Raw genomic sequence first — 16,526 nt, 5'->3', positions numbered from 1 at the left:
TTTGGGAGTCCCCAACAACAGGTTGCAAGGTCAAAAAGGTCAAAAACACTTTCATTGTCTTATAATATGCATTTATTTTTACCTTACTTGCTCAACACGATTCGCTCGCTCAACGGTTCATTTTTCCAAACCCCTGCTTTGCGTGACGCTAATCTGCGGTGATTGGTCGATTGGTCTCATGTTCATTTCATGTCGCCTGTAAAGCCTGATAAAGCAGCGTTTGTGAGCGCAGTGCTGCTTTGTGTACAGTGTTACCGGGGAAACCGATATTTTTACCACAAAGAATGAATTTGCATTTTCATTCAGACCAACGTGAAAAGACCAACAAGTGGGCGGGGCAATATGCTAATGTTTCATGTTGACGTCAAAATTAAACGGCTTGTGATTCATTTTAAAAACGACTCGATTCAATGATTCAGAGTCGACTGAGAGACGAGAGACAATAACTTTATACACGGTGCACTTTCAGATTGAAAACTTTGCAGGATGTTATCTAGAGCTGTGAGCTGTGTTACACTGCATGAAAGGTAGTTTTCAAAAATCCACAATAGGGGCACTTTAATTTTTGATTAGTAATATGCATTGCTAAGAACTTCATTTGGACAACTTTAAAGATGATTTTCTCAATATTTAGATTTTTTTGCACCCTCAGATTCCAGATTTTCAGATAGTTGTATCTCGACCAAATATTGTCCTATCCTAACAAACCATACATCAATGGAAAGATTATTTATTCAGCTCTCAGCTATGTATGTAGTATGACGTGATGCATACATCTCAATTTCCAAAAATTGACCCTTATGTCTGGTTTTGTGGTTCAAGGTCACATATCATCTCATTTTATTGTCTGCATAGTTACACATTTGAAAATATGTGTGATGGTATATAAGAAAAAATACCTGAAACATTTACTGAAAACAAGAACTTTGGACAGCTGGATGTCTTTTCTGACCTTGAGCTCTTGGTCTTGCTGTTTGAAGTCCTCATCCTCGTCTGAATCACAGTCTGGAAACTGGTAGATCTTTATTCCGTACTGCTCGATCTCCTCTCGGATCTGAAGGGTTTGACACTGAAATAAATCCACGGGACATCTGTACACACACGTGACAGGTTTGGACAGCTTGAGCACTTGCCTTGATTTTCTTTTTCTTGACCTCCGCTGGGGTGAGTGTGTCAGCTTTAGCTAGTACAGGAACAATGTTGACCTTCTCATGAAGAGCCTTCATAAACTCCACATCCAGAGGCCGTAACCTGACACACCAACACACATTAACCACTCTCACAACAGAGCAAACTACTGTGTGTCAAGACAAACTTTGCATTATAGCTTAAATAAAGCCCGGTCCTAAAGTTTAAACCTGCTTAAAATGTCATTTTAAGGTGACATTTACAGTCATTTACATTCTGAATCCATTTTGAACAGAGATTTGTGTCACTCCTCAGACAGCAATAACAGCACCTGGCCAGCAGAGGGCACAGACAGATCATTTACTGTGTCGTATGACTGAAACAAGAGATGGACTGTTTCAGTGTCGTTGTCCAGTAAAAACTCTATTATGTGACTGTAAAATATGAGCTGCTGGGTCAAGCGTCTGGAAGAACTATTTCAGACAGACATCAAGCTCTTGATCTTGTTGCTCTTCAAGAACAAACAACATGTAAAAGCCATTGTGGTAACAAACATGTGGAACAAAAATAAGTGATATAAAATTATACTTGGACTAAATAGAAATGTGCATATGTAACATTAAAATTAGTGATAATGCATGATCAGATTATTGCATTAGTGCATGAAGTGTCCAACCTTGTTTTTTAGGTGAAGTGCATCATCCGGACATTTGAAGGGCACTTTTTCTTTTTGTAATTTTCATTTTTAACACTCTTATCAACTGTTTAGAAGAACAGCATAGAATAGCGCATAAGTATGTGAACTGGGACGCACATGTGCCCTCTGGAGCGAGCGAGTGTTAGCACATCAAGAACACAATAGCAGGATCTGACGGATCAGCCTTCACAGGGTTCGAATATAAGCTTTAACCACTGCACCACAGCACCGCGGTGAAGCCACGGCCCTCTGATCAGATCTAGAGTACCGCTGGTTGCGCTCGTACCCGTGACCGAAGGGCGAGATGAAGTACAGGCAGCAGTGCACGCGGTTATCCTGGATGTTCTTGCGGTTCAGTCCGCTCTCATCTCTGAAGTACTGCTCAAACTGCTGGTCGATGTAGTCTGCCACTGACTTCCAGCTAAACACAAAACACACAGATCAAAAACAGTAAGAGATTTCTGACAGTATCAGCATTATACATCATCGTAGTATTAGGTGTATCGAATCACTGTCTTACAGCAACGAGGATCTACTGAGATCACCAATCAGAAACCCTCAAGCCCTTTATGTACCATTCAGTGTTATTGACAGCGTCCCCGAATCCTGGTGTGTCCACGATTGTGAGCTTCAGCTTGACGCCCTTCTCCTCGATGTCCACCGTGTGTTTGGTGATCTCCACCGTCTGAGTGATCCTCTCTGCCAACACAGTGATTATTATTAGATTATTATACAGTAAAGGGAAGTGACAGCCGGCAGAGATGAGCCTCACCTTCAGCATTGAGCAGATTTCTGTCTTTGTAGAGATCTGTCAGGAACAGACTGTTGACCAGGGTGGACTTTCCCAAACCTGACTCTCCTGTGAGGAAGAAAAACACCACCATCATCATCAACAACACCAGAGACATTAAAGCAACAGTTCACCCAAAAATGAATGTTCTCTCATCACTCCTCACACTAGGTCTGATGTGGGTAATACAGTACAATCTAGTCACTGCCCGTCGTATCTGAAAGAATGTGAAGGTTTGAGAGATGCAGTGGAGTGGATGATTTCAGTGAACAACAGCTTCAATATTAGTAAGTGGAACAGAGCAGTGTGGACTAAATTATTTTTGGGTGAGCTATACCTTTGATATGCAGAACAGGAGAACACACACTTTCACATTGTTTGTTCAGTGGATGTTGAAATTACCTGCTACCATTAAAGTGAAGTCAAAGCCCTTCTTCACAGATTTGCGGTGAACCTGGTTTGGCAAAGTCGCAAAGCCCACATACTCCTTGTCATGGTCCTACCAAGAAAAAACAATAAGAGGGCAAGCAAGAGAGAATACAAAATGTTAAAGAGTATTAAAAAGGTCACTGAGCAGATAAATTAAAGGAATAAAAAATACATTTGTAATATTTTAAAATGAGAATACAAAAATATTAATAAACAATATATAATCCCTGTAATGACGCATAAATGTATAACATACTAACTACTCTTATAAAAAATAACATTTAAAAAAAAGTAGTTGATAGAGAGATGACCCAAGAAGCAAAAAGCAAAAAATACCCCTTCGGTATAGTGAAATGTCAGTCTTCATTCTGTCGGCTGTGTCTCTTATCATCATGCTTTATAACACCAGCAGCTGCAGGAGCTGACACACATTGAGCGTTTCTCTCTGGGAGGCAAACCACAGGTGCCAGGCTTTGGGTGGAGCGTCATAAACCCAAAAAGAGCTTTACGCCTTTCATTATCATCCTTTACACACATGCTATAGACCACCAACAGGATCCACTTAAAAACATGTCATTAAAATGCAAGGAAGTGACACATGAAACGCAAGCTCAAGAACAAAAATACGGTTCTAATTCAGAAACATAAAAACAACACAAGGTAACTGCTGTATGGGTGCTACTGAGATCCCTCAGAAAACAGTCCTGTGCCAGTAGTGTGATATAGTGATGGTGCTGGATGGAAATAATATCACAGTATTTTGATATGTACCATGGTACTGAAGGATTCAAAGAATACTATGGTACATTCCAACATAGTAATACAGTGCTTTTAGGTTAGACGTTCGGAATGATATTTTGGGGTGTTTGCGCAAAGACTCTCATGAGGGAATCAAACCCTGGCTATCCCAGCATGCTTTACCTCAGTCGAGTCATAGGGGTCATAGCGGCCCCAGGGGCTCTTAGGCCTGGATGGGCTGATGGGAGACGGCAGGTTAAAGTCCACTCGGCCCCGCTGAGCCCCGCATCTGGACTCGTGCTCTGTGTCTCCGGGGCCCCTGGGCGCCTCCGCGGGCCTCAGGAAGGAGGGCGTCCCTGGGGTGTGGGGTCTGCTGTGACCCTCGCCCTCACTATCGGCCCTATGGGGCCCGTGATGGGCCAGCGGGTGATGTCCCATGATGTGCTCCAGCTCCGAGTCCTCCGAGTCTTCCTTAGGGAAGTGCTGAGGTCAGGAGGGTCGGGACAGAACACACGGGCAGGTGCGAGAGTGGTTTAATATGGAAAATTAAGGTCATGGAGAAGAGAAGCAAAAAGAGAATAGACCATTTAGAGGTTAGATACAACACACTGTGCATGTCCTTACAAAAGATTACCATAGTAAATACCTACTATCTACTAGCAGCCCAGTAAATCACCTTTAGTGAAACATTTTGCCAAAAATTAAGGTTACCATGGTAAAAGTTTGACAAGGCTTTATGAATCCAAGAAAAGCACATTAGTAGTAAAAGGAGTGTTCCTGAGGAAGATGACACTGGACAGCACACATCTACATGACCGCTGTTAGTATCCACACGGGACGAGAGACACCAGACACACACAGAACAGAACACAGCGATACTCTCTGTGCTGATTATTGCTAATAATGACAGGACCCATGCTGCTGATGAGAGTCTATCCACAGCAGACATATGAACGATAGAGAAGTTCTGTTCAACACATCCACCACGCTCACGCTGTGGCTTTATGCTCTTTAACGTTTTCTCCACCAGCGTTTTTGAAAAACAGTTGCCAGGCACCGCCAGCATTTTTGATGATTTTCACTAAAATTTCATGGCACCCAGAATATTTTGTTGTATGAATATCTGAACATGCAATAAAGCAAAATAAAGAAGAGAGTCGATACTTTTAAACAAAAAACACTTTATTCTAGCTTCAAGCATTCTTTCTTTTTTTTTTAAATCAACACTTGAATGTATGTAAGTTTCATTAAAAAAGCAACATTTTGAGCAAAAAGCTGAGAAAATCACATTTTTATCAAACACTACATCTGGATCATATTCAGTAATATTATCAAAGCAAAGCTGCAGTAGATGGCTTCCGTCAGTACTCCCAAAGCTTGCACAGGCCTTTACCACTTTCTGGATCCACATTTCACTCGCTAACATTAGGCAGTTTTCATTTATATGCGATATTTATATTCTGACGAGCTAAGTTCATGTGTACAGACCTCTATTAAACACTCGAAGAGGAGTAATATCCATATTTAACTGCATTGCTGTCATTACACTCTTACAATGGCCAGGTTGTCTTGGGAAACCTGTTCAGAGAAGGCCATAAAAGGATGCATGTATTAAACAGCATAAGCAGCTCCTGTGTCCTGAAGAACAGAACCAATAGTTGGGCAATGTGACACTCTCTTGTCCAGCACTCGGGTTTCCACTGCTCTAAACCTTTGCGGATAAATAATGCATTGCGGTGCAGTGAATTTGTGTTTTGAGGTGCAGACATGGACCTGTACCCTGGAAAAGTGATTTGATAATCTGCTGCCACAACCTGGAAGAGGCAAACACTGAACTGAACAGATGTCCTGGATGAGTTTCCATCCATCCTTTCTCCAAACCACTTGTCCTCTGTAGGGTCGCAGTGATGCTGGAGCTCCCAAAGGCTGGTTAGTCCAGTTCTCACTGAATTTATCTGTGTTTTCCCTTCTGTCAAACTGATTTGTGTCATTAAGCACTTCAAGGCCACATCAGATATGAAATTAGCTGATAAAGAAGATTTTAAAGTCAACATGAAATGGCTTTTAAAACCCATTTGACTTAAGTAATGAAACACATTTCTGAATGCAACAAGATATTTAACAAGAAAACAATGTGAGACAGAGCTTGAAGAGTTTCAAAGATTTTCAAAATGAGTTTCAAAATCATGTTTGAAAGATGGTGTGTTTCCGAGTGTGAGTTTGCAGTGGATTGTGGGGGATTATTCTTCTCCTGAAATGCCGCTATCATACACTTTGAGGAGCCTTTTAATGGGAACGTGGGGGCTGAAGGTTCAGAGTTTCTCCAAGTGTCCCACTGGCTGCCTTGGGATAAATATAATGTTAACGGGCATTAGCATGGCCCTCAACAGCTATCTTACTTATGACTGATTCAGTTATTACATTTTCATGAAAGATTATGAAGACAACCCTTTTTCCGTAAGAATAACGTGCACTGAGAAATTGCTCACAATATGAAAGTCCACAAGGTCGATTGTGATTTAACTTTAACAAATGAACTAAGAAAATATGCCAGCTTGCAGAAGAAGGTTCTATATCTAAGGGCAGTGGGGCAGCGTCCTGAGAGGTCAGAGGTCAAGAGGGAGGGAGCTGCATCAGTACCTTGTCCACCTCATGCAGCCTGGGCTCAGGCGACGCTGGCGTAGAGTCCTGCTCATCTGAGGCCGAGTCGGCCTCGCGGTCACTGTCCTCCATGACCACTGGGGCTGCTGTACACTCTGCCATCTCCAACCACAGAGCGGCCGGTTGGAGCGCAGGTGCGTTTCAGGGGTGGGGGAACGTTTGGTGGAAAGCATGGCGAGAGGATGACAGAAAAGAAAAAGATGAAATGATTGAATAAATGCAATGAATTAAAGCAAGAGGTCTTGATGCAGCCAATGGAGATAAAAACAGAAGACGCTGGTGCTCACTGAAATTACTCTCAGGACCATTAGCTACAGAAGAACGCTGGAGATATTTCAATATGCTAATATATCTAAAGTAGATATACACAGTGTAAATAACCCCGCATGACACCAGAGCTTTACCACAGTCAGTTTCGTTGGTGTTTGAACAACTTTGCCAACACACATCTGACTAAATTTTTCACGTCGGTATAAAGTAATAAAGCAACAGCCTGTCAGATATCTAATGCTAACACTACATGCTAGCATGAATCCAGTGTCACCACGACAGCTTGATTTACGGTAAAAAGAAACTTGATTTTTAAATTTTTTACATTAAAATGTTGTTGCAGGCACTTTTAATTTTAGTGATGACTGTGTTACGTAACATTCTTCTTATTGAAGAGACAGGACTAGAGATCATAAACCCAGCGGATTGGATAAAGAAGGTCATAAGTTACCATTAATACATCTAGTGATAATGACAATGCTAAAACAATATCAATAGTGACGCGTGACTTGACCAGCAGCACTAGTTAAGAGTTTGAGCGATTAGCTGGCGGTGACCCGCTTTACACCCCATGTGTTCTGCAGAGATCGATGTTCGGTCTCCATCGCCAGGGGCTTTACTATTTCTGCTCGCTGCTCAATACCACTCAAGCACAGCCTCCAGAACAGACAGCTACAAATAAAAGCTACTACAACTCATTTGATATTGGTTTTTATTGTTATATGTAAATTGATGAGCGGAAACCAGTTGGTTTACTTGGTTGTGAAATAGGAAATATACACAGACATACACACTGGGAGCACATCAGCTAAATTCTGTAAATTAATAAAGGAAGCGGTGATGTTGCTCATCGACCGTAAACGACTCAACTCTTCTACCTGTTGTGCCAATAAACGCCTCATAATAAAAGGCTTCTTTAGGATGCACATTGCTCTTTATTTTCAGAATAACAACGTAGTCATCAGCAACATCCCAGTGAATCTGTTCTCTGTTTGGTCTCGTGGAAGCTAGGCAGAATAAAATGCATTTCCAGTATAAATACAATAATACAAACGAGGAACAATAATCTGTGCTGCATATATTCCACACTCATCCCAGCACGCAAGCAGATTCTCACCTGGAACGCCTCTTTGAGGATGAAACAATCTAAACTTCTTGCCTTGTTGAAGCCAGCTCCTCATTCCTTTTACCCGCACAGGACCAGCTCAGGCTTTTATAGCACGATATCCAGGGACGCTTCGCCCTTCACTGCATCGAGCTGCCCACGGCCCCAGGGCCCCAATCAGCAGCCGGCTCCACCGCAGCGGATCGACTCCAGGCCAGCCCAAAGCACTGGACCAGACCCCGGATACAACCTCAGCGGATCTAGAGCAAGAGCCCTCATCTCCATGAGTTTTATGGTGCATTGTGGGGAATCAATGACAGTTCGGATGTTGGGGGAACTGCTCTGCAGATCAATGCAGCTCTTTTAGCGTCACGGTGCATGATGGGATTTTGTTTGTGCGCCCCTCACAAGCAGCTGATTTCTGAGAATGTCAATAATGAGCTGCGAATTCCTCAAGCCAGGTACAAAAAACCCACTGTGTAATTGGTTTGCCACCAAGTGTCTTATTTTCAAGGAATGGTTCACCATAAACAGTTTTGTTTTAAAATGACATTCACATACGCATGTTCAAGTTCGTTCGGTTGGCCTTTGGTTTCATTTACATCGAACTTTACACAGCAGGTCTTAAAATGTGAATGAGTAAATGAATTAATTTCTACAATGTTTGTGAGCTATTCCACTTCTCCGCTCAGCTTGCAGCTCACGCTGGAAATGCGGGGCGAGAGGGCAGCAGCTGGCGTGAGGTAAAGTCAAGTGTGTGATTAGACAAGGTATTAAAGTCTTAACAGATCTCAATCAGAGATGAGAAAGATTAAGGAATTTCAGAGCATGTCCCAGATCTCTCCCCCCCCTTAAGAACTCATTTTCTAGGTCTAAGAAACAAAAGATTCAGTCAAGACAGATCTGGGTTTGTAGAAGTCAACTCGCTTTGTATTATGCAGTGAAACTGAAAATGCACTTTAAATTAATATCACATGCAGTTAAAACACATTTATTTAAAAGCATGTCAGGTAAGAATCTCTAATTTCACAGTTTAATTGTTTGAAGTATTTTTTAAGTTGACAATTAACATTTTAGTCTTTTTTCTTTCTCTGAATCAAATAATGATAACACATCCTCTATAACATCTATAATGAGATCTTGTCAAGACAGACGCACACAGAATATGGTCAGCCAGATACTAGAGTTTTTAGTACGTCTGCACCGTGCCGTCCATCACCAATACTCTCATCTCTCTTTTAATGTTTGCTCAAGCTGCTGTCATGTTAGCGAAGCCCTGCTGTCGATTTTGTTCCTGGGGGAGGGGGAGTGAGGTGGGTGGATGAGTGTGTGTGTGTGTGTGTGTGTGTCTGTGTGAGTGAGTGAGTGAGTGTGTGTGCCAAAGAGGTCAGGGCTGGTGGTTCAGACTCCAGTGAAAGTCCAGCACAGGTGCACCAATATCAAAATGATATTTGGGCTGCCTTCGACTAAGGAATTTTCTGGTTGACTAGTAGTCATTCATTTTAAGCATTAGTCGACTTATCGCACATTTATTAAAGGGGTCATATGATGTTGCTAAAAAGAACATTATTTTGTGTATTTGGTGTAATGAAATGTGTAAGAATCAAATATGACCCATGTCTGGACTAATACAGTGCACCAAATTAGCAGGTTTAAGATTAATAATGCCTTTAGAAACTGAGGCCCAAAACAAAAACTTCAGTCTTCATCGGTTCTTCAGTTCTCATTAAAATTTAAAGATACCCCAGATCTAATATCCTGCAGACAGGCAAGCAAGAATCCGAAACCTTTCTTCTCACGCTTCTCAAAGGCAAATAAACTGAAGTGTCTAATAGTGCTATACTGTAGAACACAGTTTACAATGAGATCAAGTCCAGAATATCCTGGAAATGTTCAGGAACTTTGGTGCAGAAAATATATATAAATAGCCACCTTTGAGTCGGTGAAGAGAAAGCAGGTCATCAGAGCGCTTGTCTGTCAGGTTACTGTGGTCAAACCTGCTCAGCCACGCATGAAGACTTCAGCGCTGTCACCATAGACTGTATAAAAACATGGACGTAGTGTCCGTGACGTCACCTGTAGGTTTCTGAAGAGCGTGTTTGAAGCTCAAAGTGGACGGAGCGGGCCGTCGCCATCTTGGCAGCGTGTCACTCCCGGATAATCGAAAATGGGCAAAAAGGCGGGAGCTGGTTGCTGAAGCCACGCCCACGTAGCTCGACGGTGGTGACAGCAGCGGCAATCCACCTGTCACTCAAGTGGCCACGCCCTTAATTATGGAGAACTTCAAGGCTTAATATAATTTAAATGGATGAGTTATAAAAAAAATCACCCACCTCACAGTTGTCATGAAGGGCAAAATTAGCTATATAGGCCAAAATCATTTTTTTAACCCCAGTCGATGAATTGCAGTTTTAGTCACTTCCGTGTTGGTTTCACCAGAGAGAGCGGGAGGTTGCCGCTTGGCTGTGAGTGAAGAGAGCTGATCTCAGACCAGAAATCACACACTAACCACTCTAAATCACAAAAACACTATTCAAGCAGCCCAAAGACAAACCACAGCTGGAGAGGGTAAAGTCTGAAAGCATTCACTAGGGCATTGTTATTATTTATTTGATGAATAGAATCACATTTATATTAATCAGACTCATTAAAATGTGAGTTAAATCATTTTTAATATATAAAGCTATCCAATACTAGAATGCTCCTATCCCATCTGAAGGACTGAAGCTGTGAGTTCACATGGTTTGATGGGATTGTTTGACAGACACAAACAATGACACGTCTGCACCGTGCCGTCCATCACCAATACTCTCATTAGAACGAGCCGTTTTAGGTAGGCGTGGCTGACTCTTAACTTTTATAAAGAATATCATTTGGATTTGAGACTTTAGTCTTTGCAACTTTACAGATCTTCTTTATGCACCAAGAGCTTGTAACACTTCAAAGAGAAAGGAAAAATTGAAATCGCATCATATGACCCCTTTAATAAGCTATTTAAATCATTATAATGAGCCTTTAATTGCCTACATAGCCTAATAAGCGCTCAAGTGCACGCATAAAGCTTGCCACAGCGCACCGGCAGAAGTAATGATTATGAATGTGTCAGGGAAAAACAGTAAGGAGGCTGCATTAACATTTTAATAATGTATTGATAAACAAGTGTTTTCTTTGTTTTCGGTTTAAGAGATGAAGTCGGCGACACTGACTCGTCAACTCCGCAGTAGTGATGCACCTGTATGCATGTTTCATACGTATTACATAATCTGAGAAAATTTGTTGTCCATTTGAATTGGTTTATTTGAAAGTAGACATTTCACTCTTTATAGATATATTTTTCATGTCTGTAAGGCAAAGTTATACACGGAGTTTCGAGCTCAAGTTCACAGAGACCGAGACGGCAGAAAGCGCGTCCTGTTTGTTTTCATTATTTTACAAAAGCGCAATGTTTTGTTGTTATTTTGAGTGGACACAAATAAACGTAGAGTCTTTACAGATTTGAAAGATGTATTTCTCTTATCTGTATGAAAAATGACAGAGTATTTTAAGAGCGAGTGAGTGCACCGGCGCCTCCATCTGTCCTGCAGTGAGCGCGCTGCTGTTCAGCTTCCACACAGACACTGAATAGCGCACATTTCTCTAGGTTAACATTAGATTGAGTGGCCATGTAAAGTTGCTGCTACTAACATATTCCAGATGATAAGCCATATTTGAGGTTGATGAATGATAGGCGAGTGTTTGGATTAGGGTTGGGTATCATTTGAATTTTATCAATTCTGATTCCGATTTTTTCGATCCCCAGTTTTGATTCCAATGTGATTATATAATGATATCAAACATTTATCCTGTCTCTTTTTTTACAAACCATTTATTGGAGCTGAATACCATGAACAAAAATCAACAGGCTACATAAAAACTCTTTAAGAGCTGTTTGTGTGCAAAATAGACCCCCCCCCATGGAAGTTGTGTTTCTCTCATGATTCTGAAGAAAAAAAACATTAAACAACTAAACAAAATCACATGTAATTTATGAATGAATGATTAAATGATAGAGATGCACACTTTTTGTTAGTGTGATCTGCCAATACCGATTTTTGCCGATTCCGATTTTCTTTCTAAGAACTATAATTGACAGCATATACAAACAAAAATCTACTTTTCTTCAATGCAAAGTTTTATTTTCATAAAAAGTCAGCAATAAAATAAGAACAAATAAAACATGTTACACAACATGCGTTCTTTTTCTCAACTATTTAACGTTCCAAAACTGACTGTGTTTAACTGGATACTCGCTAAGACGGGCATTTTGACATAATTTTGTATGTATTTCAACGTTTTAGCGCAGTTAGCCACTCATTTTGATATTTGTGGCTCACAAGCTGTTTGAGACTGAGTGCGGCTTGCACGCTCCACTAATATAGATCAGTGGTGGTGTGTGCGCGTTTGGTGTAAGCGCGAAACCTGCGGGAATGACTATAATGCGCAATACAAGCACTATTTAACCGGAGCGAATGAGACGTGGGTGTGAGAGAAGGGGTCGTCGGAGAGATGAGAGTGAGAATGCGTGGCCGGTGTTATTGCCTGTGCCGCTGGTAACTGGCTCGAAATCGGAAAATAAAATATTCTATTTATTCTTATCAGCTGATCAATACTTAAAAAAAAAACACAAATAATTATGAATTTTACACAAAAGCGGATCAGTTTCTTGATCAGACTAGAATTCTCTTTATCACATCCACATCTGATGAAATCAAACCAAAACGTCGTCAGACCTTGATTAAAACATCTGCAGACTTCTGTCGCTGCAGTCAGAAACCAGCTCCTGCTAGTCACAGTTTAGACTCGATTCTGTCTCTGTAACTGCATTGTGCAAATGCCATGCCAAGTCAACATTCACAGATTCAAATAAGTGTGCAGAGTGCAGACATACCTCAGAATCGCTGTTTACTTCAGAGTTTGCTGCCATTGTTACTGATAGAGAGCAAACGGTCAGTGTGTGGAGAGAGAGAGAGAGAGAGAGAGAGAGAGACGTGACCCACTGACTGACTGTCTACCGCTCACTGCAGCTCATTTGCATGGCCACACCCACATCATGTGCACATCTTCTGCCACCGCTGCATCTCATTTGCATAGACACAACCCCCATCACACGCTGTCAGTCATATATATGAAGGCCATCACAGACTCATCCAGGACATCACAGAATATCTGAAAAAACCAGCAGCTAGAAACAGAGAAATGTTCATTCCTCTCTGCTCCCTCAGTAGTGCTGCTGTTTGTGTCTCTCGCTCATCTTGAGTCATGCTGTCCTGCTAGAGGCTTTAAACCACATCTGTCCAGCCACTTTAAAAAGCCACTGTGTCCCTGATCTGCAAAGCTTGAACACACACACACGCACGCACTCGCACTCACACTCACACTCACACACTCACTCACTCACTCACTCACTCACTCACTCACTCACTCACTCACTCACTCACTCACTCACTCACTCACTCACTCACTCACTCACTCACTCACTCACTCACTCACTCACTCACTCACTCACTCACTCACTCACTCACTCACTCACTCACTCACTCACTCACTCACTCACTCACTCACTCACTCACTCACTCACTCACTCACTCACTCACTCACTCACTCACTCACTCACTCACTCACTCACTCACTCACTCACTCACTCACTCACTCACTCACTCACTCACTCACTCACTCACTCACTCACTCACTCACTCACTCACTCACTCACTCACTCACTCACTCACTCACTCACTCACTCACTCACTCACTCACTCACTCACTCACTCACTCACTCACTCACTCACTCACTCACTCACTCACTCACTCACTCACTCACTCACTCACTCACTCACTCACTCACTCACTCACTCACTCACTCACTCACTCACTCACTCACTCACTCACTCACTCACTCACTCACTCACTCACTCACTCACTCACTCACTCACTCACTCACTCACTCACTCACTCACTCACTCACTCACTCACTCACTCACTCACTCACTCACTCACTCACTCACTCACTCACTCACTCACTCACTCACTCACTCACTCACTCACTCACTCACTCACTCACTCACTCACTCACTCACTCACTCACTCACTCACTCACTCACTCACTCACTCACTCACTCACTCACTCACTCACTCACTCACTCACTCACTCACTCACTCACTCACTCACTCACTCACTCACTCACTCACTCACTCACTCACTCACTCACTCACTCACTCACTCACACACACACACTCACGCACACACACACACACACACACACACACTCACACACACACACTCACGTACACACACACACACACATTTCATATTTCATTTTGTCATATTTCAGCCTAGATCTATGGGAAAAGATATGCATTGTTAAATTATTTCCATGGTATCCAAGCACATACTCTCATTCTTCTCATTCATGATTCTCATTACCATAAACACGACTACCATAATGTAAAACGGACTATCAGCAAGCATAATGTTCTTACAGTTTTTCTCAATTGCTTAAACACAGTTGTCCACTCAGACATCACATTTTCAAAACAGTTAACACACGGTTGAAACTGAAGCTCAATGGCCAAAATGACAAATTTTCTTTGCAAAATGCTCCAACACTCACAAAACAATAAAAACATGCAAAATAAGCAAATACTTCCATCAAACACCACAGCTTGTGGTCAAATTAATTTATTCTTTCAATCAATTATTACACAATGGACAACAAAATACAAAACACAGCTATCAATACGAAATTACACTGTTCAAACTCAGAAGTGTTGAATATAGTTTAAAAAAAACAAAGACAAAGGAAACGTATGGGTGGTAATATCTAAAAAACAAAATGAAGAGCTGAAATACTAAGAACTTCAAATCGGATGTAGTGTTGGTTGCACTGCACCAATGGAAACACCTCCTTGCATGGCAAATCCATCAACAGCCCTCTCTCTTTAGGTGAAACCAGTCTTTCATTTAGTGCGTCAAGAAATGTGATGAGGCGTTCTGTATTCAACTGATAGTCTGCATGTGGCAAAGCACACCATCACTGGAGATGGCAGCACAATGGTGATATTGGCAGCCCTCTGACCTGACACTGCAACAGTGAACCGCTGCCCAATAAATGTTCCTCCCGTGTCTCCTCACTTTACAGAAGTTGAAGCTGGCTTCATCCACAAAATAATTTGTGATGTGCCCCTTGAGCTTCAAGTACATTATTCTCTAAAAAAAGCAAATTCATAGAGCAAATTATTCCAGTTGCATGGAACTGTATGGTATAACATTGCATTACAATAACAAATCCGAACAAAGCATATCAAAATTGACATTATGACAAACACATAAATGGGACTGATGAAACATCTGCATTACTGTAGAGTCTACAGTGTAGACAGTTTGTTCTGCCAACAGGGCAATACAGTAGAGCTGAAATACACAGTGGTATACAGTAACATCGTGACTTACCTGTTGTCATTTTGAAACAAGCCTGGCAATAGATGTCACAGTGCTCCGACTCAGAATGGGTTGGACCCTTTGTCCAGCCTCTCTAAAGGACAAGCTATGACTGATGACATGGTCAATAATTGTTGCCTGAATTTCATTTGAAACTTGAGCTGTATTTTCTCCTTTTACAGTAATGCAGCTCCTCCACCATATTTGCAAACTCCTCTTTCTCTGGCCCTCTGCCAGCTCTCTTACTCTCCTTCCATGCCTTTGGGCTCTTTGATCCATGCTTACAAATAGCAGGACAGAGGTGGCATCTTTTATAGAGGGATGAGAACTGATTGCTGAATGAAGAGTTGTGCAAATGAGTTTCACACAGGTGCATTAGACATTCATAATAATGCAAGTACTTTCTATCAGCTGTGAATAGATGTTTTCCTTTTGTTCAACACAGTGAATCCAATAGAGTGTGGGGTCTTTCAATGAGATCAGTAGTGACTGTTTTGCAAAAGGGTGTGAAAAATGTGTGAAACAAATGAAAAAGTGTTCAGGCATTTGCAAGAGAAGACTTCTGCTGTGCTAAGAATGTGATGATGAAGATCGAGTGGATCCGTTTCATTAAGCATGTCTTAGTAAATGAGTAAAACTGTAATGGCACACTCATTTACTGATGAGCTACACACAGTGATCACGTGTGAAAACACTTATACATCATTTGTTTACTTAGTAATCAAAACTCAGTGTTTTTTAGAAATAATTTTTTTTTTTACCCCCTTGCATTTCTGTTTACATTGTATATTTATATATTGTACAAAGCATTTTATAAATAAATCTGACTTTCTGACTTGGCTTGTATGCATATTCAGTGTGTGTGTGTGTATATGTATATCTATACTGAACATGCATACAAGCCAAGTCAGAAAGTCAACTTAATTTCTAAAGTGCTTTATACAATATAGACTGTTTCAAAGCAGATTCACAATAGAATCAAATTCACATTCTGCTGTAAAGCAGCTCTAACAAGTCAATAGTGTCATTCTACAGCTTGAGTCAGTTCAGTATTGATTCAGATCAGTTGCATACCGGTGTAAAATTCATCAGTCATACATACTGTATATACAGTGTATATGTGCATATGCATTTATGTGCGAGTGCTGTGACAAACTCCTGTTCTTCACTGCACTCTGAACAAGCAAAAGACACACGAGAGCAGTTTTACATTTTTCACATCTGTGTGTAGTTT

General features: G+C 41.4%; 1 protein-coding gene across 7 annotated transcripts in view; it reads right to left on the bottom strand.

Moving 5' to 3' along the window:
• septin4b (septin 4b) overlaps positions 1–16,526 on the bottom strand; it is a 78,870-nt gene that overhangs the window by 4,874 nt on the left and 57,470 nt on the right. The window contains exons 1-9 of one of the 7 annotated variants that reach the window (XM_016485608.1): positions 12,746–12,822; positions 6,423–6,545; positions 3,966–4,265; positions 3,018–3,114; positions 2,598–2,684; positions 2,401–2,524; positions 2,112–2,246; positions 1,134–1,251; positions 953–1,054 (exon numbers count right to left, since the gene is read on the bottom strand). In XM_016485608.1, the coding sequence (XP_016341094.1) occupies positions 953–1,054; positions 1,134–1,251; positions 2,112–2,246; positions 2,401–2,524; positions 2,598–2,684; positions 3,018–3,114; positions 3,966–4,265; positions 6,423–6,545; positions 12,746–12,781 (1,122 nt within the window). In that variant the 5' untranslated portion in view covers positions 12,782–12,822. Of the gene's footprint in view, positions 1–952; positions 1,055–1,133; positions 1,252–2,111; positions 2,247–2,400; positions 2,525–2,597; positions 2,685–3,017; positions 3,115–3,965; positions 4,266–6,422; positions 6,546–7,830; positions 8,727–12,745; positions 12,823–16,526 lie in introns of those variants that run through there. The other 6 variants (XM_016485611.1, XM_016485607.1, XM_016485610.1 and 3 more) reach the window with 6 other exon arrangements.

Source organism: Sinocyclocheilus anshuiensis, unplaced genomic scaffold (assembly GCF_001515605.1).
Source record: "Sinocyclocheilus anshuiensis isolate Anshui unplaced genomic scaffold, SAMN03320099.WGS_v1.1 scaffold501, whole genome shotgun sequence".
NCBI lineage: Eukaryota > Metazoa > Chordata > Actinopteri > Cypriniformes > Cyprinidae > Sinocyclocheilus > Sinocyclocheilus anshuiensis.
Note: the sequence above shows the minus strand (reverse complement) of the source record. Positions and strands in the feature narration are given on the sequence as shown.